The sequence below is a fragment of the Phycodurus eques genome, chromosome 14 (genome assembly GCF_024500275.1).
Source record: "Phycodurus eques isolate BA_2022a chromosome 14, UOR_Pequ_1.1, whole genome shotgun sequence".
NCBI classification, from domain to species: Eukaryota; Metazoa; Chordata; class Actinopteri; order Syngnathiformes; family Syngnathidae; genus Phycodurus; species Phycodurus eques.
The window spans coordinates 4,159,933-4,186,335 of NC_084538.1; the positions used below are offsets into that span (position 1 = coordinate 4,159,933).

Consider the following 26,403-nt stretch of genomic DNA (forward strand, 5'->3'; position numbering starts at 1 on the left):
AAGCGCCAAAGCTTAAAACAAACGGTCTGTACCTCACCGTAGCTCCCTCGACATGGTCTTTATAGTCGCGCGGCAAGTGTTAAAGCTTCAAAACAATAACTCACTCAGCACGGTCTCACAGCCGTGCGGCAAGTGCAGAAGCTTCATTTGCTACACGCAAGACCGTAACTCACTCAGCGCGGTCTCACAGACAGAGAACAAGCGCTAACGTTGAAGGTTGTAAGCGCATGTGAGGTGGTACGTGCAAGACCATAGCAAAATCAGCATGGTCTCACAGCCGTGCAGCGAGTGCGGAAGCTTCATTTTGGATGCGCAAGACCGTAACTCACTCAGCGCGCTCTCACAGACGGAGAACAAGAGAGAACTATTTTCATCGTCGGGTCTTGTTGCACCGACTTGTCAAAAGATGCTCGCGGTCACACGTGAACGAAAATAAAGCGCTCCCGCGCACGCACACACGCACTAGGCAGCGCAGCCTCAGCACAGTCTTAAAGAGGCAGGACACACATGCGACTTCCACATGGCAGCAGCATACCTGGGGGAAAAATGTGAGCGTTATACAAGACTGCTCGGTGTTTTTGTAGTATGAGATCACAAAAACTCTGAATAAACGCGTGCCTGTACTTTGTTTGGATCGATCTACTGCTAAGACTGAAGGTGATCTGCACAAGAGTGTAACTAACTGAGCGTGGTCTCACGGCCGTGCAGCAGGTTTGCACACAACATGGTCTCACAGCCATAGAAAAAAGAAAAAAAATGCGAAAGCTGAAGTTGGTATGCAAACGATCATAGCTAACTGGGCGTACTCACAGCTGTGCAGCAAGTCCTAAAGCTTCAGCTTGTTTGGCAAGACCATAACTAACTTTGCATGGTCTCACAGCTGCACGTCTTTCCATGTTTCACGTACCATCACCCTCTGCACCGTCACCCTCCTGATTTGTTGGTCGTTCTCCACCTTAGCGCAGTTACGAGTTGAACTGCTAGACAGTAGGAGTACTGCATGTTCGTGACACCGATCATGCTAATGATTTCTCCCAATAATTCAGAAACAGAAACATATCAATAAGTACCACTTGATTTCTACAACATATCTACCAGTGTTTACATTTTCAAATGATCACAAAATGACAATGTCCCATCACCGGTGAGCAATTTTTACAACAGGCTCGCGGGCTACTCATGTGGGCCTTAGGGGGCCCACGAGCACCACGATGGTGACCCTGTACTCTAACCCAACTGTTTGAATCAGTTTTTCGCCTAGTACTTGCTCATATGGGGTTCAGTCGGTCTTTTAGTAAGTGAGGAGTGTTGTTTTAGACTTACTCCATGTGTAAAGGGACAATTTCTGTTCTGATTTGGCATCATATAAATAAAATTCCATCCATCCATTCTCGGAGCCGCTTCTCCTCGCAAGGGTCGCGGGGGTGCTGGAGCCTATCCCAGCTATCTTCGGGCAGGAGGCGGAGTACACCCTGAACTGGTCGCCAGCCAATCGCGGGGCACACAAAAACAAACAACCATTCGCACACACATTCACACCTATGGGCAATTTAGAGTCTTCAATTAACCTACCATGCATGTTTTTGGGATGTGGGAGGAAACCGGAGTGCCCGGAGAAAACCCACGCAGGCACAGGGAAAACATACAAATTCCACACAGGCGGGGCCGGGATTTGAACCCCGGTCCTCAGAACTGTGAGGCAGACGCTCTCACCAGTCGCCCACCGTGAATTGAACTGGAAAAATTGAATTGAAGAGTTGAACAACTGTGTGTGTGGTGTAAACTACAACAACACACTGTCATGGAGAAAACTTGAGCAATTTGGCAACTTGAACTTGAGCAGAGGGGTGGGGGAGGGAAAAAAACAAGAGCAAATGAGACGCTGCGCCTTTAAGAAGCCCCCCACCTTCCTACAACAGGGGGGGGCGTGAGCCTAATCTTGGAAGAGCGATTGAAAAAAAAAAAAAAAAAAAAAAAAAGCAGCAAACTCCACCACCGGCGGACGGTTTCAAGTCGCCCACCCTGCCTGGACTGAAACCCTGCCTGATTTGTGGGCAATGTTGGGGATGTGAAAAAAAAGAAGGAAAACCAGAGAGAGAGAGAGAGGTGGAGAGAGAGGGAGAGACAACACGAACCGGGTAGCTATGGAGATAGTAGCTTTTCCTGCTCGCTTTCTTTGACAGGTGTCGAGGAGTGGGATAAAAATCGTAAAAGTGTAAGCCGAGCAGCTTCCAAGATGTACGGCAAGGGTAAGGGAGCCGTGGTCCCCTCCGACAGCCAAGCCAGAGAAAAGTAAGTCAATTATCACTACTTGTGTGTGTGTGTGGTGGTGGGGGGTAGCCTAGCATTGGCTCAACTTGCTAACTACTGTCATTGACTTTTTAAAGTGTGGCTATTCATGAGCCATTTTAGCATGGTTCGGCTAACCCGCTACAGCCGGTTTGTCTTCTTTAAGTTGACCCACGCTTGGCATGTGGGTACGTGCTAACCAAGGCGGCGGCGGTGGTGAGTGGGGGGTGAACAATGCCTTGGAAGCAACCCCGGCTGCGAGGCTTTGTGTGTGCCCCACCACCCACCCCTCAGTAAAAATAGACATACAGCTGTTTGCTGGCTTTTGTTTGCTCCAGACGCTCACCGGCTCGCGTGGCCACACCGTAGCCGAGCACGGGTGCCCGCTGGTCGGATGCCGCAGCAGCAGCCAGTCCCCCCCCCCCCCCCCCCCCCCCCCACCCATCCCTTTCGTTTGTGCGCCACCCTAAAACTTCGTCGTTCCCCGTCAAAACTGGCGTGGAAGTGCCGGTTTTGGTGGTGCCGAACGGAGCCGGAGCGTTTAAGAGAGACATCGGCGGGGGGACAGGCGGGTTCGCGTGGGTACGAGGGATAGCGTCTGGCGGTTTCTTTGTCAGGAGCCGTTTGTTCAACGGGGCTGGCTTCTAACGTGTGCAGGGAAACAGATTTGGGTTTAAAAAGTTGAACCGTAGTGATCTTTAAATCACCGACACATGCATACTAAACCAGTTTGGCTTGGCTCCACAATCTGGACTTTCTGAGCAAAGCTAGTTTCCTGTCATATTTGAGATGCTTCGTTATAGATTACCGGGTGCAACCATAAGAATGTTATTAACTGTGTAAACTGTTTTAGTAACATTAGTGTCTGTCAGAGGTCCAAAAACAAGTTGCGCCGTAAACCAATCACTAATGTGAAAGCAGTGCAGCAAGTGCTAAAACTTCATCCTCGCTTTGAGACGATTTTTTTTTTTTTTTTTTTTTTTTTTTTTTTTTTTTTATATAATCATGCTGAAATTTAAGGTGGTATGCCCAAGACCATAACTAACTCAGCATGGTCTCACAGCCATGCAGTAAGTGCTCAAACTTGGCACGCACAAGACTGTAACTAACTCAGCATGGTCTCTCAGCTGTGCGGCAAGTGCAAACTAGAATAGCACAACTCTCTTTACGCTACGATATGACTGTTCCACATTCAAAATTTGGATGGAATTTAAATATATTTTTTCCAGATTTGACCAGGTTCTAAAGCGTTTGGGGGGTACTACCGTATTGGCACGCTATCGAAGTCCGCTTCCATCGCCCGCCTCCTGTTTCCCGGCCCTCTTTCGCCTCTCCCGCTTCTTCTCCCCGTGTTGAATTATTGACACAGACCCGAGCATCTTCTCTCAGCCGAGCGGAGCGAGATACGGCGGCGGGGCGGCCTCACCCATGTTTAAAGAAGGAGGTCGCTATTGTCAAGACGCTTCCTCGCCCGCCGTGTGGCAGTCAAGGAGAGATTTTGCACCTTTACGGGAGCTAACCAGAAACTAACTTAGCGGTCTCCATCGCCACTCACTGCGTGCCAAACATCACAAACAGATGGGACTGTGGAAAAAAAAAAAAAAAAAAAAGGTTTCCCGTTTTACCAGGTTCTGATTGTAAAAACATGGTACCTCCTGCTCGACGTAACTCTAATCGCTATTGACCCATTTCCATTGGTAGAAGCAAGTACTATTTCTAGTACCTGGTAAGCCGGGGTCCCACGTGTGCAAAGCTGCTACAAACCAGTGCCTATTTGCTGCAGTATTATGCCCCACAGTCTCCGCTTGGCAACGGCAACTTGTTTTCTCGCTGCCCTCAGTGTCCTCTTGGATAAAAATATGTTTAAAAAAAATAAGACCATGCACAGATGTTAGCTTGACTTGTTGCTGCGGTATTATTCGCCGCAGTCTATCCTTTGCCACGGCGGACTGTTGTTCTTGTTGCCCGTAGCTGCCTGTTGGATAAAAATGTGTCCCGAAATGAGAAAAATAAACCTACAAGCTAACGTTTAGCTTGCCTTGTTGCTGCATAATTATTCTCCGCAGTCTCCGACAGACTTCTTGCCTTCTGCAATCTCTTGTTGGAGGAAAAATGTGTCTCGAAAAAACAAAAACAAACCCACACACTCACGTTAGCTTGCCCTGTTCCTGCAGTATGACACTCAACAGTCTCTGCTTTGCCGTGGTGGCTCGTTTTCTTGCTGCCCGCTGTCTCTTATTGGATAAAAAGGTGTCTTTTTGCACTGCGATGTTGTCTCCTTTCATTGGTCTCATCTCGTGCCGACTGATGCGTTCAATGTATTTCTGTGTTCCCACCAGTGACTGTTTGTAAACATGCCCCTCTGATTTCCTATGTTACAGTTTAAACTCGCCACCTTCACCCCGTATGATAAGTTTCTATTTCCTTCACCCCGAACTTCTTAACTTCTTTCCTCTCCTCGAGCTTCCATTAAACTTGAATAATGCAACAGGGCAGGTAGACGCAAACACACATGCACGCGGTACACAAACATTTCATGGAAGGACTCTCATCCGCCACGTAAACATGAATGAAGCGTTTTTTTTTTGGTTTTTTTTGTTTTTTTTATAAATAGTAGCTTTGCTGTAGTTTAAATCCTCCCAGGAGTGATGAGGGGAGGCGTTTGTGTGTGGTTGTAAATGCAGCAAAGTGCACAGGTAAGCACTTCCTGGGCTCTTTGTGTGTGTGTGTGTGTGTGTGTGTGTGTCCCAAAACAGTAGTGACCTGCGAGTGACAGCGTCTTACACTCTACACCAGCGGTCACTGGGAGCTTTGTGACCTACAAATTGCTAGGAGCTCTAAGGAAAGTGGTTGGATTCCTGCGGCCGTGTGGTCAAGTATGTGTGTGAGAGACTGTGTGAGTGAGTGTGAGAGCTTGTCAACAGTACAGCAGTTGTAGCCTTTAATTTATTTGTTTTATTATTATAATTTTTCTTTTTTTATAACTTCCAAATTTGTCTACTGCTGTATGCTTATTTGTGTTAAAATCACCAACAGTGGTGCCTTAAGATACAAGTTTTAATTAATTTTGTGACCACGCTCGCAACTCAAGCACTCATATGTCAAATCTTCTTTCCCACATGAAATCCATGGAAATGCCATTAATCTGTTCCAGCCTCCCCAAGTAGCCGACAAAAAAAATATAAAAAAAAAAAAATGAGAACAATAGCTATTGGTAATATTGTTATTCAGAAAAAAATACAGTAATGACATAATGAAATAGAATTAAACAGTTTTTGTCACACATGGCATCCGTTGAATGGCCATTGTTCTGCTGCCTGCCTTGGCCACCTGGAGGCAGTATAAGATAGACAAACAAATATACTGTACATGGATTACATTACGTCCATTACAGTAGACGGCTCAGCTCCTTGCAGAGGATAAAGAATATATAACTGAGTACTGCTTTATTGAATCTTTAAATGTGTTGCTACACCGTTTGTGTTTTAGCCTTACCATTAAGCTAGCGGACAAAAGGCTAAACTATGTGCTTGTTTTAAATAAACTGTGTAATTCTCCGAGTTTGATGGTTAGTTTAACAGTGAACTTCAACTGGGAGCAGTATGCTACAACTGCTCGAAACTTCTTTTTTTAAGAATTGTTTACTATTTGCCAAAGTGCTGCTTATTGTGAAGTGAGTTGAATTAAGTTCACTGCCACCATACAGAGCTCATATCTCAAGTCAAAGCAGAAAAACCAGTCGAATGACGACTCTTATCTCACAGTCGGGTCTCTTGTATCTCAAGGCACCACTGTTGTTTGTGTTGTTGACGCAAGATCAGTTGGGTTCAGTTTGGCACTGTATAGTGAACGCCACCACCTATTCGATTGCTGTTCACAAATTAACCCGTTCACATTTTTTTTTCTGTGGAAAAAAATATTTTGGGGGGAAATTTCACCTATTTCTTGGAATATCTGCATATTTTTAGGCTCTTTCTGTAAAGCTACGATGCCACACGACGCCAGCCATGGCTAATTGGAAAGTTGTAATTGATGCCCTGAAAGTATGTTAAAGTTAAGAATCTCAATTGTTCAAACATATTTGAAGGTTGGGGAGGAGCTAAGTTTAGCCTGGGTTGTAACGGAGAGTACAGAGAGTCTTCGCTGCATATGTATGTTTCTCCTTTGCTCAGTGGCTACTAAAAAGTAGGGGTTGAACTACTAAAGTACACGCTCCGTTCATTAAGGGTGGCCCGATGGCCGTGGGCGAGTAAGGCACCGTTCAGGCCACCACGTACCGATGAAATCAACACAATATTGCTTTTTACCCCAGATCTTTTGAGTTTTATCCACTTTAATCGATCAAGCCATTTTTCTTTTTACCCGCCCTCTTTCCTCGTCGCCAGTCCCGAGGTACCGATGTTATGAATCTTTTAAGATGAGCGGTGATCCGAGTAGCAGATGCTAGCGAGGTTAACCGCCGTTCACATCCAGCACCAGCTCGTTTTTATGCCCTTGGACTAGTCCGGACGTATGAAGCCTGTGTCGCCTTGTTGGCCGGATATTTTGCTGCTCCACAGAGCATTATCGTCCAGCAGTGGTAGCAGACCGGTAAATGTCCGATTGAAGGATGAGATGCAAAAAACACGTAGTTAGCAATTGGGCAACTTCAAGCTTTAATCGTTAAACTTGACTAATCGGTTCAAACCCTAATAAAACGCTTAAGTTACCAAATGACGGACGTCTCGTTATTGCTTGACGATTGCTATTTTTATGGTTTGCAAAGTGGCGACGTACACGCCGGTTTTGTTGCACTTCCAGGAAGTTATTTTCAAAATTGAATCATCCATAAGTTGGTTATCTTAAAGGGTTATGTAATTATATCTAATTCTTTTGGGGTCATAGTTTGGGGTATATTTATGAGTACAGGCGGTTGTAAACATTTTTAGGCCAGCTTCTTTTTGCAAGTTTTTACTCTTCCACTATTTACTGTAGCTATTGCGATGGTTCACTGAATATGATTATGAAGTTGTAAAGGCTCCTAAAGCAAAACTCAACTGTACTACTTTTTGGCAAGCTTCTGAGACATCCTGGAGAACCCGTCTAACATGGGAGGCTTGCGTCATGGTGGGAAAAACATGTTAGGTCGCCTTTAACGCAGACAGGCAGGCACTTTAGTGTTTCTTGAACAGGAGGACTTTTAATTCATCCGTCCATGAGAAACAGCCTGCCAAAATAGCATTTCAGCGTAAATTATGATCAGCGCTGGAGGCCAGAGTGGATGACTCATTGGCGGTGATTGTCATCAAAGTGGGACGAGCTCAACCTTTACATTAATCATCACTGCTCACGCGTCGCGTCTTGTCTGTTGTGGTGAACTGAAGACAATACAACTTGTTTTTTCTGTGTGCGGTTGCTTGCGCCGTAACCTCAGGCTGATCCCGTTTACAGCCAACTTTTATTTGTTACGTGGTTTTAAGTAGGGCTGGCCGAGAAATCATTTTCATTATTTTCTCCTTTGTTTATAGGATCATTCAGGGATTTGTTTAATTTCTTCTACCAAATAAACTTACAAAGTTTTTCTCCAGCAATTTTTTTGCCCAAGCATTGCTTTATCAACTTCCATAGAATTGATATAAATACTTTTTTCTTCTTCTTCTTAGATGTGGAAATACTTTCAAGGTCTTCCTCTTGGAAAAATGTATCTTTGGTCAAAACATACATATAAACACCATCCTTAAAAAAGACATTTTAAATGTTCAACAATTTAACATCATAAAATGAGCTGTCAAACTGCATGGATTGAAGAGTCGCTCTTTTTTGTGTGTAGCTGTGAAGCAAGGTGACCTTGGCGCTTTGATAGTTGCAGTTTGGAAGCGCATACCTTGGGTCAAAAGTTAAAAAAAAAAAAAATATATATATATATATATAATAGTTTTCATAATGTGGCTAAATCACTGCTTTTTGCAGCATATAAATGTTGCTCGATTGGTTCCGTGATTGCCTTTCATCCTTGTCAAGCGCAAAACAATGTCAAAATGATTACACTCACCCCGTCTGTTTCTTAGTAGGAATTAAACTCACTAGTCCCTTTTTTTGAAGACCAGTCGCGAGAGGAAAAGTCACTAGATATGGCGAACAAATCATTAAATTGGCCGCACTGACTGTGCTTTTGTAAACTAGCGCTTCCCTTTTCGCAGCCATGTGGTTAGTCGAGGCACACACTAAAAATACATTCCGGGGTTTTAAGCGAACGAGGCGCAGAACGGCCGCATAAATACATTATGAAGTATACATATATTCTGTTTTACAACAATACTTAAAATATTTATAATTTATAAAGTACCTGTGGATAAAAAAGCGAATCTTGTGGCCAATACGTACCGTGACGGGTACATTGAAATGAATGGGAATGAGCCAAAGAGCCTCTTTTTAAAAGATCCACATTCTCGCTTTTATTCTCACCCACATCCTCTTTCTGTAGAAACCTGCTTGTTTGTTCCTTAACTATTACTCTATCATTTTGTGGTTTAATAAATGGGATAAAATATAATATACTGTATGTGCAGCATTAAACACCTATGCAGGCTTGCTGTTCAGGACGTCCATATATCCAATTGCTCAATGTGAGTCTACAACTGTCTTTTTTTTTTTTTTTTCCTTTTTCCCCCCAATCAGGTTCGACTGCATTGCGCAGTTTTTGGCAGGCCTAAACTAAACACCATATATCCGATACCAACGAGATGGAGTACACCAGAAATATTGTTAACAAAGGCTAATTTATAAATAATCGTCAAATTGTTTCCCAGACAAAGTAGGTAGGTGACAGACTTGATCGACGGCTCACGTTAGTTCTTTATGCTAAGGTGCTGGCGTGAAACTGGTCTGTTTGGCAAACCCTGCATACCAAAACGGTTGCTGCTGTTTCAAACGAGCCTCCCCCCCGATTTCCATGACCTGCCTCATGCTCGCATTGGCTTCACAACACTTTGAGCGAGCATTCAAGACAATTTGAGTTTGATCTGGGGTCTTCGCGAAAGTTCGCCGAAACTCAATTCACCTTTTTTTTTTATTTTTGTTATTTTTTTATTTTTTTTGTGTAGATTCCAATAATTCAGTTAAACCGTATTTAACTTCTCAGACACATTGGTTCACAAGGCACTTTTACACAAAGTTCCCAAAGAAATTACTGCATCCGAGATGTTAAAGGGCATCATTTTTTTCGCCTGGGCCCTAAGCATTTTCACACAGACACGTAGCATCCTCTTAATCAGATAATTAACTGGCATCAAGTATGGTGTGATGTACAAAATATTTTTAGGGCAGCGACAGTTGCTTTTAACACAACTGGGTGGAAGAAACAGGTACCTGGTTTTCAACTTTGGATACCTGTCCTGGGCACCCTGCCTTTGTTTAAGCTGATACTAACTTTGATGCCGGAAAATTACCGTCTACTTTGTCTCCAACATTTCCCAAAGCTCCTCTGTACAAACGGCACCGAAATGGGGAAATGACGGCTTTCTTTAAGCGGTGTAAAAGGGGCTGACAACATAATCTGATAGTCTGGTTCTGGTAAGGAAAGGGCTCTCTGATGAAATTTTGGGCAAACATTTTTCAAACCGTTTTGAAAAAGTGACAATTTCACTGCAACAGAGCGTTAGAAGTGAGCGTCAGGTGTTAAACTTCACACCCCAGACCTGGCGTCATCGAATCCCCTTACGTGCAGGCGCTGTCCCTTCACAGATACTGCAGTAATCCCGCCACATATTAGCGGTTCACCACAGTGTTCACGAATCAACACATTTTCGTCCCCCCCCACCCCTGGAACCTATCCCCAGCTATTTGCTGATAAACTCACTCCTCCGAAGTTATTACAGTTTTTGGTTCAAGCAAATGATGAAATGATGCATTAAGACTGCGAGATGATCTTTCTATGTTAGGAAGGAACTTTAGCTGTGTTGTTAGTGGAAATTAAGGCCACGTGTGCACATATAGGCACACTTCATGTACATTATTTTCTCAATCAAATATTTTATTATATTTATTTAATTTTATTAGACCGTTTTGAAATCATAGTTTGTGGTGTATTTATGGTTTAAACAATTGATATAAATATACCGTAGGCAATTAAAAAATATATATTTCTTGGGGGTGCAACATTTACTACAGTGGTACCTTGACTACCGAGTGACTCGATTTGTGCTTTTCAATATTCAAGTGGTTGTTCTGCTGTTTTTTGGGGTTTTTTTTTTTGTCTTTAGTTGCAAACGAAATGTTTGGATTACACGTCTTAAATGGTGTCAGTGAACTTCACAACAGGCAGCAGATAGTGGAAAATTATTTTTAAAAGCAGGACAAGTGCTTGCTTGAAGGGAGAATTGAAGACTGTTACAAACTAGCATTTCCTACAAATACTATGATACTTGCATTTAAAAAAAAAAAAATAATAATAATAAAAAAAAAAAGTTACATTATGTTAGATTTTTTTGATTTTTATTTATTTGTTTTCTTTGTGGTTGGACTGGAATGAATGAAAGGCATCTGATTTAAAATCATTTCAATGCGCGAAGATGATTTGAGATGAGTGTTTTGAGTTGTATGGTCTTGGAACAAATTAAACTCTGAAGTGAAGGCACCACTTTATTACTTAGTGGGAGAGAGGGTGGTGTTAGTGTATCTCCAAAGGCCGTCTATTGACGCGTTGACTTTGCAGCCACATTCCCTTTTTGGACAGAGCAGCAACACTGAACTCCAAAAGGGGGGGGAAAAAGTCAGCTTTCCCAGGCCGGACGAAAGGGGCTAGTAAGCTTAGCAGCATCTTACAAATCCTGGGTTGTAAACTTCAATAGGATCAAACAACATAAAAACAACGCACAGCATACAGATTATCTCAAGATCGCGTTTCATCGACCGACCGATGACTGACAACGGGTTGCTTACCTCCCTCTCATTAGGACGGGGTTGTCCCATCTAGAGGTCTTTCTACCCTGGGCGCACAGTCATATCCACGCCGCCGCTCGATTGATGGTCCATTAACGGCCTATTAAACATGACTAAGCGAGGGAGTCAGGGAGCACAATGTCGGGTCAATAGGGGTTTTTCCCTCACTCCTCAGCACGATTCCGGTGTCTGTTAATCGACTGGGCTAAGTGTTCACCCGCTTTTTTAAAGTGTAAATGCCACGTTTACTTCGCTGACTGTAGTTAGTGACCTCCATTATTGTGTTCACTGCTAGCATCAGTTGACTATTAGCTGATTAGCCATGTGGTTACGGTTGTTTCTCAGGAACAGCAATGATGCTCCTGGGTCAGTTGGATGCAGGGATGGGGGATCCATGTGTCAAAAACTAAAAACAATCCCAATAAACATTGTTTATATTTGTGATGCACCAAAATGAAAATTCTTCGCAGAAACAGTAAACAGAAAATGAGGAGTCCAAGAGAAATTCACTTCCAGAACAATTTGCCCAAATTTCCATGACACTTGCGAGCAAAAAAAAAAAAAAAAATCGAAAGCTTCATGCTAAAAAACTACTTTTAACTTTAAAATGGCAACATAACTTACTACCAGCAGCTTTTAAGTTTTAGTACCTTTTGAACTACTGAAGAAAAGACATTTAACCTAAAGCAATGAACTGTAAAAACGGTTTGTCTTGATTTGACAAACCCGTCACGACGTGCACTACAAGAGCCAGTAAAAGCCAGTAATTGTTTTCGTTTGAATGTTTATCCATTAAAGAGTCACAATCACCCGGTGCTAAATTTCAATCGCAGACAAGTCAGACTGTTTCTTTGTGCAAGTGTTACGCTTTGTTCAGTGTTGACAAGCGTTCTGTGGAACTCTTCTCGCTTTTTAAGACCGCCATCGCATCTTATCTCTTGGTTGTAAACTGCTGCGGATGAAATCATTTTGTCATTAACCATGTTTCTTTCACTTTTTGCATTTCAGGTTGGCGTTGTATGTGTACGAGTACCTACTACACGTGGGAGCACAGAAGTCAGCACAGACCTTCCTGTCTGAGGTAAGGCTTGTCGACTTAGACCGTAGACCTTAAAGGAGACATTATTCATTATACTGTGGGGCCAATGCAGTTTTTGTTACCATGATGACCAGGAGGAGGGAGGAGCATTGAGACACACTACAAAATCTTGTCAAGTCATCCCAGCGTAATTCCCCGAAACAATCCATTCTTCCATCTATTTTCAATAGTGTGTGTCCTCATTCCCGTAATGGGTGAGCAGAGGCTAACCACTGACTTTGGGCAAGAGGTGGGGTACACCCTGGACTGGTCGCCGCAAATTGACAAACATGCACTCACAATGATTGAGTGTGTTCAGTGCACCTAACCTGCATGTTTATAGAATGTGGGAGGAAGCTGGAGTGCCAGTAGAAAACCCACGCAAGCTGAGATTTGAACCCAGGAACACTCGAATGGGAGGCAGACGTGCTAACACCTAAATTTAATCCAAGGCACGTCCCTAATATAAAACGGAATTGAATGTAAAACATCCTGGCGGTCCTCTCAGATATTGGATGTTGTCACTGATGTCCTCATGACAATTGCATGAGCGGTGGCGGGCGAGGTGTGGCGTACATTTTTTATGAGGACACACGATAAAGTTACACGGCGTGCTTTGCTGTTGTGTACCCCGTGTGCGATCTCAACTCTGCAACACCTGATGCGGGCCTCTCGATTCGTGTTAGCAATTTAGCTCGGCGAAACAAAGCCTGAGTAACTTCTGGGAGTCAGATGGCTAGAGACGGGAAAATTACAAAGCGAGAGAGTTCCGAAGTTTTGTTCTCTGAATGAAAAAGTATTCAGAAATCAATCCACACCTTACCATGTTTTGGCAGCATTTTTTTTTTGTGGTACCAGCAGTGGAAGTAGGGAGTAAAAGTAACCTTTTGCCCCTTTCCCACTGCACAGTACCAAATATATCGTCTTGCCATTTGGGTTTTGCCTGAGAACTACATTTATACTACTTTGAAACACGAGAGCTGTCTATGGGTGAAAAACAAGCAATTTTGAAGCTGAGAGAAGATGGAAAAATCAATCAGCCATTGCACAAATCTTGAAAGTGAATTGAATTGAAATTCTCTGGAGAAATAAACCACTGGTGTACAGGGAGGTCCTTGGCTTGTGAGTGTCTCGGAATTGGGGTTACGCCACTCACAACCGTTGGAACGGAACTCTGTCGTAAACTGACTTAAACCCTACAGAGCATGCATTTTGACTGACTGAATAACCCTGCAAATACATTTTACAATACTTCACCCAAAAACATGTTTTGTTACGAATACAGGGCACCCTTGGTTTATGAAGGGACTGACTAGTAAAATAAATTATTTGGCCAATATTTAGTAAACTTACATTTATGGCAAGGACTGTGTGTACTGACTGCATAAAAGCAAGGCATTGCATAAATTAATATTAAAGCTTGAAGGAATACATCAATTACAAAATATTATTTTGTTCAGCACAGCCATTCCAACAATGCACAGATAGGATTTTTTTCCCATATCGCCCAGCCGTATCACTATATATATTTTTTTCATATCAGTTGATATAGATATATCTTACAATATAAAACAAATAACTTTTTTTTTTAATCTGAAAAATGTTCCCTGTTACTCTTCACCTTTTGATTTAAATATTTATTTTTGTCAAAAGTTGAACATGACATGGAACATTATACAGCTATGTCAGACAAATAAAATTTATATATTTATAAACATTTATAATCTGACCATGCAAAAGTTTACAAGTTTGCCAATACCGATTTACACCCAGGAAGTTAGTAATTAATGGACCCTCATTAATTTAATCATCCTCTTGAATCCCTTTATTTTCAAACGTGTTTACATGATTTGTTCAACGTGAAGCAACTCTCATTATTAATATTGTCTGAGAAAACATGGACGAATGCAATCTATTGAAGTCTTTTGACGACGTCTCAAATGCTTATCAAGGAAATGTTATTTTGAGATATGTATCTTCATCGTTTCATTAACGCCCAACCCTAATTATGACATATTTTGACCATTGTAGCCGCTAAACTGAGACTGAGATGCCCACCGAGCGTGCCACCTCGTTGGTGGCCCCTCTGAGCTTCATCCAGAGAATTGCGCATTGGCTGCGGTTTTTGCTTGCCTTATCACAACTCTTTCGGCCGTTTTGTTTCGGCAACAAAAGTCTTTCGGACAAAAACTGAAAATGCACATTTCAGCGGAGAATTTTCAGTGGCAGAAAATTCGGTGCATCACTATCACCGACATATGAGGTTTTGAGGTTACGCTGCCAGCGCATTGAACTAAAGTTTGCGCAGTGGTGTAAAAAAAAAATGGCGTCACACAGTCGCATGCTCAATTACTGCCATATTACCATTTTGTATTTTGTACGTGTTTCTCATAACAGTATTTACTGATTCTGCTGTGTTACTGTGTTAATGTAAGTTAGTGATGGACCATTGACTGGTCCATAGAGAACGGTCGCATTGTGTGTTGTGGCTCGATCAATGAAACGGGATTGGAGAAGCTTGATTAGATTGTTCTGAACTCCTGTTTCCATGCCATTGGCTTGGATGTTTCTCAACTTCTTGCTAATTGCGTAGCTATCACCAAATTTAAGCCGAACAGAACGGTGCCACTTTGGGGGTCTGTCTTACCCAATTGGTCCTTCACTTCTGACCTATGAGACGTAACCCTCTCGTTATGAACTGTGAGTCTTTCTTCTTCCTTTCATAGATTCGATGGGAGAAGAACATCACATTAGGGGAGCCCCCTGGATTTCTCCATTCGTGGTGGTGGTGAGTATCACGATTTTCACTCAACTGTAGCGCTTTCACTCTATTTCATTTATTTGGATATCCATTAGCTTTCGCTAACGCCATCGCTATTCTATAGCGTGCCAGTTAACAAAAGCAGCCAATTGTGCAACCATTAGACTTTACTTGCTGCACACGGACGTTTTGAGTTCCAGCCAGACACTTCCATTTCGGCAGATTTTGTCCGTTAAATCCAGATTCAGTTGGTTCCGGAGCTGTTAATTCAGGATACTGCATTGTGCTACGTATACTCTGCAGATGTGAACGTGCTCAGCAGTCTTATTTAGTTGTTTTAAATAGTGACAGAAGTACACTTCAGCCATGCTCGTTGGACTAAAACAGCGCACGTTCCCTTGTGATTTATGATGTAAAATCAACGCTGTTGGTCGCCGGGGGGGGTGCCGCAGAGTCTCACTGAGGGTGTGACCCCCCTCCACCCTCCCATATCAAACCCCCACCCACCCAGCTTCGCTCTCCGTCCTCTCCCCTCCTCCAGTATTGCATCTTTCTTTTACCTCCCGGTTCCTGAAACAATGGATCCAGATGGTTGGGAGAATGGATGGCCTCCCCTTCCCCCTCCTCACCCTTTTGTGTGGCCCCCCCACACACACTTTTCTCCTTTTGTTCACGCAGCAGAAGGATTCTTAGCAGATTATCCCGTTGCATTCCAGTCTCCTTTTGTGCCAGCCGGCCGCTGTTTCTGCCCCCCACCCCCCCCCCCCCCCCCCGCGCGCCCCCAACCCCTCGCCACTGTCATGTCTGCCCCTGACTGCGGCTAAGGTATGACCGCGGGGTTTTTGTTTTTAAAACAAAAAAATCTGCCGTTTTGTTTATTTTAGTTAGGGGCAATAGACGTCATAAGCATGTTTCCCGACTCATCAGATGTATTTTCTCTACTATATGTTATTTAAAGCATATGGGTCACATGCTAAGGGGATAGAAAAGACCGGTCACTGCTTACAGCCACCACTGTAGATATTACTAAACTCTTGACCTTAAGATGATTGTTCCGAATGGAATTAAGATGAGCCTGATCTGAGCACACCTATGCCGACTTGCGCGACGACACCGCCGAGACTTGGACGCAGCCCAGAGCGAGAGTCTGAACCGGACCCCGAGGACCGCAATAAATTAGCTCGCTCAATTAAAAGTGAAGCTGTTTTACACGCGCATATATTAGCTCGGACTGTTGAGTCAATGCAATTGGAGATGAATGCTAAAATTCCCTTTATTGACAGTTTAAGGCACATTTCGGTTTAACGATCTTTTTGCCCAACCAATGCTATAGGAACCAGTCAGAACTTTTAACCATTCTGTTATGTACAGAAAATATTTATCATTTTTTGGGATAAAAAAAATATATTTATGACTTAGTGTTCGTAAGTATTGGAAAAATGGTGGGGAAATGTTTTACACAATTTTTCTTGTTTATATATTACAAGCATTTTCCCCCTTTAGAATAAAAATAATTCATTTAAATAAATGTATTAAATGGGTGAGTGTGTCCCGCTGTATGTTCAACTAGCAAAAAGTATATTGAATAATTGTGTATATATATTTCGCTTTTTATTTACCCCATAGGTTGGTACATAAAATGATAATTAATGAAAATTAATATTTATATAAAAATGAAATCCCTACTCTCTCTACGCGTGTGTGTTTGTGTGCATGCATACAGAGGTAAATAGTACAATAATTGCAAAAAAAAAAAAAAAAATGGATTTAGTGTTAATTGGCTGTGTTAGTCAAGGACAGTTCCTTGGTAAATTTGTTATGTAAAATTATAGACTGTGCATAGCCTTAAAATTGTGTTTGGGGCGGGGGGATTAAGGTACTATAACTTTTCACCTCGGGGGTGATTCTGCTGAGTCATAAGAATGAATGCTGGGGCTGGCAGAGCACCATCAGCAATATGAAAATCCAAGGACGTGTTTTTAATAGCTAGTAAGAGGATGGACAGAATAATAATTCAGAAAGGTTAGACCCTGGGTTAACTTGTGGGGAAAATAAATGGGATGTCACGGTCTATCTATAAAACCAAACAATCCAGATTTTAGGATTGTTTTATAGATAGACCGTGACATCCTATTTATTTTTCCCACAAGTTAACCCAAGTTAACTCTAAAATGCACAGGCAGCCAGTGGAGGGAGGCCAAGACTGGAGGTATGTGGTCCCTCTTACGTCCTCCAGTTAGGAGGCGAGCAACAGCATTTTGAGCCAGCTGGAGATGTTTAAGGGAGTACTGGCCGACTCCAAAATCAAAATGAAGTGCATTACAGCAATCCATCTGACATGTAATAAAGGCATGTCTTACTGTTTATTAGTGCTTTTGTGCAAAGACTTTTTTTTATTTATTTTTATTTTTTATTAAACTTTCCTTGTGATGGGCGTGCTTGTGGATCAGTCAACAATCTTGATTATTTTTCTTATTTTTTTTTACCTTTTCAATTATTTCTGAGACTTTCCGGACTCTTACTACAGCCCACAGCACTGAACATACCCCCACAGATAACTTATCAAACTACCCGTCAGCATTACGCCACAAGTTGTATTTCTGACTTTTAGTTCCTGCCAAAACACCCAACAATTTCCAACTGAAAATTAATGGTGAAATTGAATAGCATCTGCTACCTCATATTCATACAGGTTCAGTTGAGTTAAAATAGTAGTCATAACTTAAAGTTAGATCAAATTAGCCTCGGACACCAGTTTGACAGAGCCATACAAAATTGGGTGTACATGTCTTTCATCACGGGCTGCATGAAAAAATCTCAAGGACCCATACTAAAGATTTTAACCGGAAGTCTGCCTTTTTGGTTTGAAGCAAACAAAGTCCAGGGCTCCAACTTATGTGAGGGGATTCACACAAGTGAGACCCAATCGGCAGCAGGTATCCGATACAGACACATGGCTGACGCTAAATTGCTTAGCTTCTTTGAACACGCCATGTAATGTGAGAAAAGCATGGCGCCTAAGCGTAATCATTCTCAGGATCTTTGGAAAGTTAAAAAAATATATATATATATATCAGCCCAGCACACCAGTTTCACGATTGACACAATAACAGAAATTGAGCAGAAAGTCAACCATTTTGGTCTGAAGTGGTCACGTTGGGCGAATTCCAGTGTTCTTACTTTGACAAACTCCTACTAGGGATTTTGCCTTAATTACCCCTAATCACAATTGGGTATCCTAGACAAATGGGTGATGCTAAATTGGATTTTTTCATTTATTTATTTATTTATTTTTGTGTCTACTCCATCTAATGTGGTCGGGGCACGCCGTTAAAGTTTGATGAATATTCCAAGTATTCGCCATAAAAAAGGGATATTAGGGCCCGTTCTTGCAGCCGTGTTTTTGGTCTTGCTACCTGTTTAGCTCCTGTGACCGAAGCTGTTTATTTGCATCCTTGAGCATTGATATGCATGACAGCGTGGCACCCTCCGTGCACTCTGACCTTGTGGCAGAAAAGGGCTAAGTTGGATAATTAGTTGACTTTTTCGGATCAAAACATCCATCAGTTCACGCAGTTTGGTCATCAGCCGTCTGCAATTAGCATGGTGGGTGGGTGACGGTGCGTCTGATCGGCTCTGTGTTTAATCGTGTCGGTGTTCCACCCGGTTTCTAGTGCTCTCATCCCCAGTCGATACGCAGACTGATTCAATTAGGACCTCTTAGACATTTAGCCGGATTGTGTCCCACTGGGTTTGTAACGTGGGCAATTTCCCACGTTTAGCTTCCCAAATAGACTCTCCTCGAAGTTTGTATCGACGTGCTTTTTGTGCATGTCGCAGGCCATTTGCGCATTAAGTTCCCTGTCTTGTCACTCTGGCACAAGTTCACGTATGTGGCGCAGTTGTCAGCAAGGTGTTCATGTACGCAAGTGTATTTACAGTGCGTGAGAGGATGATTGCGGGGGCATAGTGTCACCCCTTGCATTGGCTCTCAAGTGCGGAAGAGGCTGTTTTAACAGCACTGCATTGATAGCGAGTGTGTCTGTTTATGAATAGCTGCTAGCCATTTGCTTGTACAGTGAACCCTCACTGTACAAGGGTTCACTGTACGGGGGTTAAGAGATGTCTCAATGAACAATATATCCATCTGTCTTTCTTAAACTGCCCCCAGGTGGCCAAGGAGGATACACCAACAGGAGTAGCATTCATTTGATGCAGCGTGACAAAAACTGTTGAATTATTTTTATTTCTATTCAATGATTTCATTATTGTATGTTTTTGTAAAGTAAAATTATTATGGAAGTGGAAGAAATGGATGGCCAGTTAGAGGAACCGGGCAAGAATGCGAGAGAGTGTGGATACTTTGGGAGGCTGTTTGCAATGATCGAGCGCCCCATTCACTGACCATGCCAGTGCATTTCAGCGACAAAAACTCTGCACTTTGCTTTCGACATGCCCACGCACAGCATTCTGGAGCGTTGACAGTGGCTTTATTTTTTCAGGATTTTGAAGCCTCGGTTTATATACTTGTCTTTTTTTTAATCATTCGAATTTGGGAGGGTTGGTGTCAAATTTAGAAGAGCTATTTGTTATCACTTAACAGGGACTTAAACATTCCCCTCTCCTTGCTTTACAGCGTATTCTGGGACTTGTATTGTGCCGCTCCAGACCGACGGGAGACGTGCGAGCACTCCAGTGAGGCCAAGGCCTTCCATGACTATGTAAGTAACATGCTCTCAGTCTGCAATTTCAACTTTTTTCTGCACCATGTTCTCGCCTTGACCTATGCTCGGTCCAGTGTCTTTCCAAAACGGACTAACAGTTAAAGGAGCCATCTTATGCATTTCTTTTGACAGTTTAAAACCATTCCCAGGTGTCGTTATACTGACTGTGGCATGCTTTCATCAAAATACCCCAAGGTTCAAGGTTTAAATTAGATGATGTTGAACTTTTTTTTTTTTTTTACCTTGGAGAAACTCCACTTTAAAGAGCTTCCCATGTGCTGTATATTATCACTCAAGAACCTCAGTGATGAACCTCTCTAGCATCCAAGTGATGCCACACACTACAAACATGGTAGAAACAATGCAGAAGCAGCGACTTGACATACTGTAAGTCGCGATATGAACTAACCAGTGAGAGTGTGGCAGAAATACAAGAACCCGCAGAGGTGCAGCGTTGTGTACAAAAAGTGCCCCGAGACGACGTCTTGTTATGATTTGGAAGCGTGAAAAAGCCACTGTAACCGTATCGTCTGCTGTGTAAACGTCACGTGTTATGATGGATACCCTCTGGTCAAGTGTGTGTGTGTGTGTGTGTGTGTGTGTGCGTGTGCGCGCGCATGCGTGCGTGCGTGCCGGCATCTTTGCGTTATAGTGTGGGGAGATAATGGAATAGAGTTCTAATCCAGTAATCCCGGCACTGGGTTGACGCTAAACCAGGGATTTGTGTGCGTGTGCGGATAGGTGTGGTTGTGTGATTTTGTGCGTGCGGTTACTATATGTAATTGTGTGTTGGTGAAAGTATTTGTTTTGTGTGTGCTATTATGTGTGTGCATGTGTGTCTGTATAATTGTGAGTGATCGTTTCTGTGCATCTGGGATATGTTATTGTGTGCGTTTGTTTCTGTGAGATACTGTGTTGTTGTGTGGTATTGTGCGTGTGTGTGCATGTATAATTTAATGACTCAGGGCATCTTTGGCACGCAGCCTGTATAGGGCGGGGGGGCTCATACCCCCGGTGCCAGTTAACCCGTGTACGTGCGTGACTGTCTGACATGGTCGCTCACTGTCTTCATCTAAAAGTGACGAAGCCAAGGAGACAGGCCTGGTTTAATTTTGGCTCCGGACCCCTGAGGCACCTCTTCCAGCGCAGGTCCTTTCTGCTGGTGGACCACTCAGCAAGAAAAGGAAATATTTTTGTTTCTTTGTCTTATCTATACAAGAGTTAGGGCAAGGTTTTAGGGGGGTGTTTGGTGTTTATGAGGCGTTATCCAGATGATGAGATGAAGGCCTTTCGGGTTCTTTTATCTCTACTATCTTCAACAGTAGTTTATTGATACTCGTTGTTTTTTTCCTGTTTGTGGTAATTACAGTTTGTGTGGGGGTAGGTCTGTTAAACAACAGATGCGTCGGTCCTGGTGGAGGTCTGCTCTTTGCGATGCATCTAATCCTTTTGATTCCACACGACTTCCAGTGAGTCCTTGACTCTTCATTCATTTGAATTCAAAAGGTCGTAGGCGGCGTTCACACTTGGATAGGCTCCCCTTGGAAAGACTTTAGCTCAGCCGAGAGACTGTTTGCATGATTCAGCGCTGCTGTTTTGGTTTGCAACTGAGTTTGAAAAATAGACTTCTAGGTTTAAAATGGGCTCAGCTGTTAACCTTCTACCCTATTTCATTTCGGCGCATCACTAATAATTGCATTACCAGTCCTTGCTGATTGGTAAAAATCGGCATTTGTTTGTCTAAATTGGACGACGCATCCGGTAACTTAATGGGACGAATGGGAAAGACAGCAATTGCTTGTCAAAATTGTCAACAAGAAATGAATTTGTAATATCCAAGAGTGGCTTCAAGTTTTCTTTGTGAAAAAGTGAGCCGACAAAGTGAAGAAATGTCTGCTTCTGCATTCCACCTCCTCCACACAGTAGCAAATATATATAAAAAGATTTTTTTTTTTTTTTTTTTTTTTTATTTAGCCGCACGCTTCTTATCCCAGTCTTTTTCTTGGCCTCTGCGGAGTGCTAGCTGAGTGTATGTTGTGTCTACGGCGTGTATTCGCTCCGTCATCGTGTGTGTCTACTGTACGTGTGTGTGTGTGTGTGTGTGTGCGTGTGTGTGCGCGCCCATCTGCTTTCAGCACCCAAACCTCGTGCCAGTTTTGAGGAGCAGCTGGGCTTTCTGTCTGTCCGCCGTAGCGTCCCCCGCACCCTGTTGAGCGCAATGGCCGTGTTTTGACTGGGCTGCTAAATTAGCTGGATCACTGCAGTCAGCTCTTTTTGCTTCCCTTTTTCTCTATACCACAATACCCTCTTCCATCTACCTACATAGCTAGCTAGCTATCACCCTTCCCCTCTCTCTCTCTCTCTCTCTCTCTCTCGCTCTCTTTCTCTCTGCGTGTGTGCGTGTGCGCACGTGCAATAAGGACAGGGGGTCAAGGAGACGGTGATGAGGTACATATCAGTGTGAAGCAGAATGTAGATTAGTAGCCTCTCCAGGCGGGGACACACAAACGCCCGCCTGCACACACACTATCACATATTTATACGTCCTCCTTCCAGCTCATGTTTGTGTCCGTTTTTATCCCTGTGAATGGTATCAGGCACAGGTCAATAATGTGTTGAGCACAATTGATCCATCCAGTAGGTCCTGCACTTGGGAAGGAAAATACTCCAGCCTGTGTCCATGCTGTGCTGTATGTTGTGTCGTTAGCTTCCCGCGGTTGGATTTAAACTACATTTCCAAGTGTGCACTTTTAATTCAACGCGTACATGACATTTTTATTTTACATATATATTTTTTGACTGTCTACTTTCAAGTGACACATATCCGAAATGACGTTCACGGAATACACGAAACAACCAGCTTGTGCAGATGCATCTGAAATCACCGCGACTTCAGCCTTGCGTTGATATAACGTTACTTCTTCTCAACTGAATACGCTCGTTTTTGCCTCCATGACCTGTCCTGAACCCTCGCCTTAAAAGGTCAACTCCATTTCATGAGGCTTACTACTTTCAGACAAATGACTTAATCTCATCAGCACATGAATTATAACTTGTTCAAATCTGATGTTTCGAAATCTTTTAGATATCCAACTTTTGGAAATTGGACTTTTTCCAATATGACTTAGAAATCAAGTGATGTGAATTTTGACGTTTCGAGATCTGACCTTTGGATATTTGTCTTCACAAATCGTTTTGAAATCTGAAGTTTTTAATTATCGCTTTTAGAAAGTCACTATTTTGAAATCCGACGTCTGAACGGTTTCCACAATGTCCGATTTTAGATCCCCCAACTGCCAGAAATCAGAATCAGAATCAGTTTATTGCCATTGTCCGTGAAACTTACATTCACATCTAGGATTTTTTTCTCGGTCTGATGGTGCAACATGAAACATAGATGGTGCTAATAAAAATTCAAATATAAATAGACTAAAAAGAAGGTATTTTCCTTCTTGCTGTGGAAAAAGCAAAAACAGTGTGCGTAGGTGGGAGCCTCCTAATTTTATATGCAGGAACAACCCTGGTATTATTCCAGTTGTTTTGGAAGACACTGGTGTGGGTGTGTATGCGCCACTGATTGGTGTTTTTCAAGATGGGATTGATGAAGTATATCCGATCTGTATGTTTATGCTGCACTCGCATCAACACATACTGTGTCTGATACGTATCGGATTTTTATCCACATTTGGAATTGGGCTGATTCCGTTTCTGTGTGTTTTCTTTCTCATTACGCCATCGTGACGCATATCTAAAGTGTGCCACTGGAGTGCAAAAACCATGAAGTGTGAATCCAGCCCAAGCCAACATGGCGTCTTTACAGGGGAGCCGCAGAAGACATTGCCGTGTAAAAAGTTTTGAAGATGCCCTGGAAATACTCTGGGTCGCCCGCCCGCAGATGCTTAAAGCCCTGCTCGCAATGTTTACGGTCGACTTAAAAGGTTGTATGCTTTATGTCATGTGTCTGCAGTTGTTTGCCAGGGGCCAGATGATCAAAACCTGCTTCCCGCACAGCAAAAGGGGGAAAAAAAAAAAAAAAAAATAAAAAATCACCTCCTTATAGCCCTGCAGGCAAGACTACCTCCAAGTAAGATGACTGTGAACTGCTTAAGTCACATTCACGTATGAGTTTTTAGTGAGGGTTAAAGTCCATGGAAAGTAAAATTAAAAATGTCTTTCAAATTCAACACACCACAAAGAGGAGTGTTATTATCAAGCCTTGCTCGAAGTTTTATCCCTCACGTTTGATAATATATAGTTTAGTTTTTTAAGATTTTATTTTGTTTTACAGACACTCTCATGCAGACTTTGAATTTTGGAAGTATAGTGTGTGTGTGTGTGTGTATTTTTATTTATTTTTTTGCTCAAGCTTGGACTTGTACCAGCATCAGGACGGTTTCACTGTACTTTTCATTAAAGTCATCACAAAGCCCCATAGCTCAGTGTGACTTTGTGAGAGTGTGACAGTGTGAGAGCAAAGTCTATTTGATCATGTAATATAATAATGTGCACATCATTTAGGCCTAATCATTTAAATATTTTTTTTCCTTCTCATTAGCAAGTGTTAACTAGAGAGAAATATAGCGTAAAGAGTTGGGTCCAGTGCAAATTAATTGAGCTGTTTGGCTGTTAATCTATTGCTCGTGTAGCCCAATCAAGTGGACCAGTGCTGATATGGCTTTACAATTTTTAAGAGGCTGACAGGAATCATCATACAATGTGAAACACTCTTTGATTTGCCCATTTAGCCAGTGGATGCTGATGCAGATATGAAATATACTCAATAACATGCCAGCGTAGCTCTACGGAAGCAGGCCATTAAAATATAGTTTACACTCACAGTAGTGTAAATATTTCCAGGTTTTTTTTTTTTTTTTCCCCTCTTTTGTGTGTCCCTTGGGTTTTTACTGAATTTTTCATGTGCTTCAATGAAATTTTTTGTTTAAAAAGCTGCTTTCTGGTTTCAAGTCAACGTTGCCCTATGCACATTCTCTTTCAGTCTGGCAATTCCTTGCTACTACAAATATTTAGTAAATTATATCTGCTTATTGGTATTGTATTTTGTGATTTATGATACAGGTGCTGGTTGACTTCCAAGTTGTTCAAATTTGAAAAACAATTCCCCAACTGGAAATACAGTGGTACCTTAACTTAAGAGTTTTTTTTGTGTCACTTGCAGATTTTTCAAAATATATTTATTTATTTATTTATTTTGCTTTGTGTTGCAAGCCAAAATTTGAGGTACAAGCAACTTCTGATACACCGCCGCTCGAGTGAAGTGAAACGTAAGTACTCTAATGCCAGCACGTGTGGGCAAGGAGGGCCACAGTCGCCGATGCGCTTTCAGCCGTTTATTGAATTGCACTTTAGAGTCAAACACAAAGATACAAAATGAGAACACTTGCAAAGAGCTGCAGTAGGCACACTCACAAAGTCATGCACAGACACGCAGACTAACTGGCCAACCAGACTCCACCTCCGGATGTCACACACTAGGCCACGCCCCTTGAAGGCACACGTCCAACACACGGGACGATTTGATATTTATATTAATGTATTGTCAACAGGGGGTGGGTGGGTAGGGTTACCCTGTGCCGGACAACCCCCTCACCCCCAAATGCTCAGGGCCCCTGGACAGTTGTATCATTTTATTTATTTATTTATTTTTTTTATTATAATTTTTTTCCCCCCCGACCTTTTTGACGACAGAACTTGATCACATGTACTTTCTTGTCAGATGGAGCCCATTCAAGGAGCTAACCTCCTCTCTGCACGTTGTTGTTTCCCCCCCCCCCCCCCCCCTTCTCTTCGTATGTTTGCAATGCAACAGTAGATATAGGCAACAATGTGGGTGTCGCTACCAAAGTGCTGTGGGGCTAGATGGTTTTAATAAAGACTCTCGCTAAATCCACTTTGGAACAAGAACTAATAGATGTTATTAATAGTCTGTATCAGTAACGTGCAACAAGATTGATGGTGGACAAATGTATTCCTACTCCTATTCCTCCTCTTCTCCAGCCTCCTTGCGTGTTTATCTGAACTCTCTCTCTCTCTCTCTTCTGCATCTTCTTGTTCTTTCTCCTTCCTGGAGCGGGGGATGCCAGGGGGACAGAGTGCAGATAGGACCTGTCTCCATGGCAACAGCTTCTGCAAGCTTCTGACGCCCCTTACTCAGTGGGGGGTTATGCGATAGGGACGGAATAGTCGGGTTTTAGGGGCACACACACTTGGAAGAATATGTGCTGGACTGGGGTGGGTGGGGGGGGGCAAAAGAATGGAGGGATGAGGGTGGAGGGAAAGAGGCAGTCGACCCTGCTGCCTCCCCAGGGACTCTGTGGCCTGCTCGGAGAATTAGCATAAAGATGGGGGAGGTGTGTTTTGGTGTGTGCGTGATTTTCTTATTCGTTCCTCTCTTTTCTTCCTTGTGGATGTATATTGGAGTGCTGGCAAATAATTGGAAGTGCGTCTGTTGTCGTGGATGTGAAGCGTGTGTGTTAGTAAGTCACTGACCGGCCCACTGTCCCTTCCCCAGGGTCTTAACCACCCCACCCCCCGACACACACACACACAAAACCCTCCATCCGTCTGCCGCACTACTGAAAGGCAGCACTTTATAAGCTTGTGATGCAACTCTT

General features: G+C 42.8%; 1 protein-coding gene across 2 annotated transcripts in view; it reads left to right on the forward strand.

Moving 5' to 3' along the window:
- Positions 1-1,993: 1,993 nt before the first annotated feature.
- zgc:110158 (uncharacterized protein LOC553590 homolog) overlaps positions 1,994-26,403 on the forward strand; it is a 44,285-nt gene continuing 19,875 nt past the window's right edge. For both annotated transcript variants that reach the window (XM_061696038.1, XM_061696039.1), the window contains exons 1-4: positions 1,994-2,292; positions 12,217-12,289; positions 15,013-15,074; positions 19,684-19,768. In XM_061696038.1, coding sequence (XP_061552022.1) covers positions 2,237-2,292; positions 12,217-12,289; positions 15,013-15,074; positions 19,684-19,768 — 276 coding nt within the window. In that variant the 5' untranslated portion in view covers positions 1,994-2,236. The remainder of the gene's footprint in view (positions 2,293-12,216; positions 12,290-15,012; positions 15,075-19,683; positions 19,769-26,403) is intronic.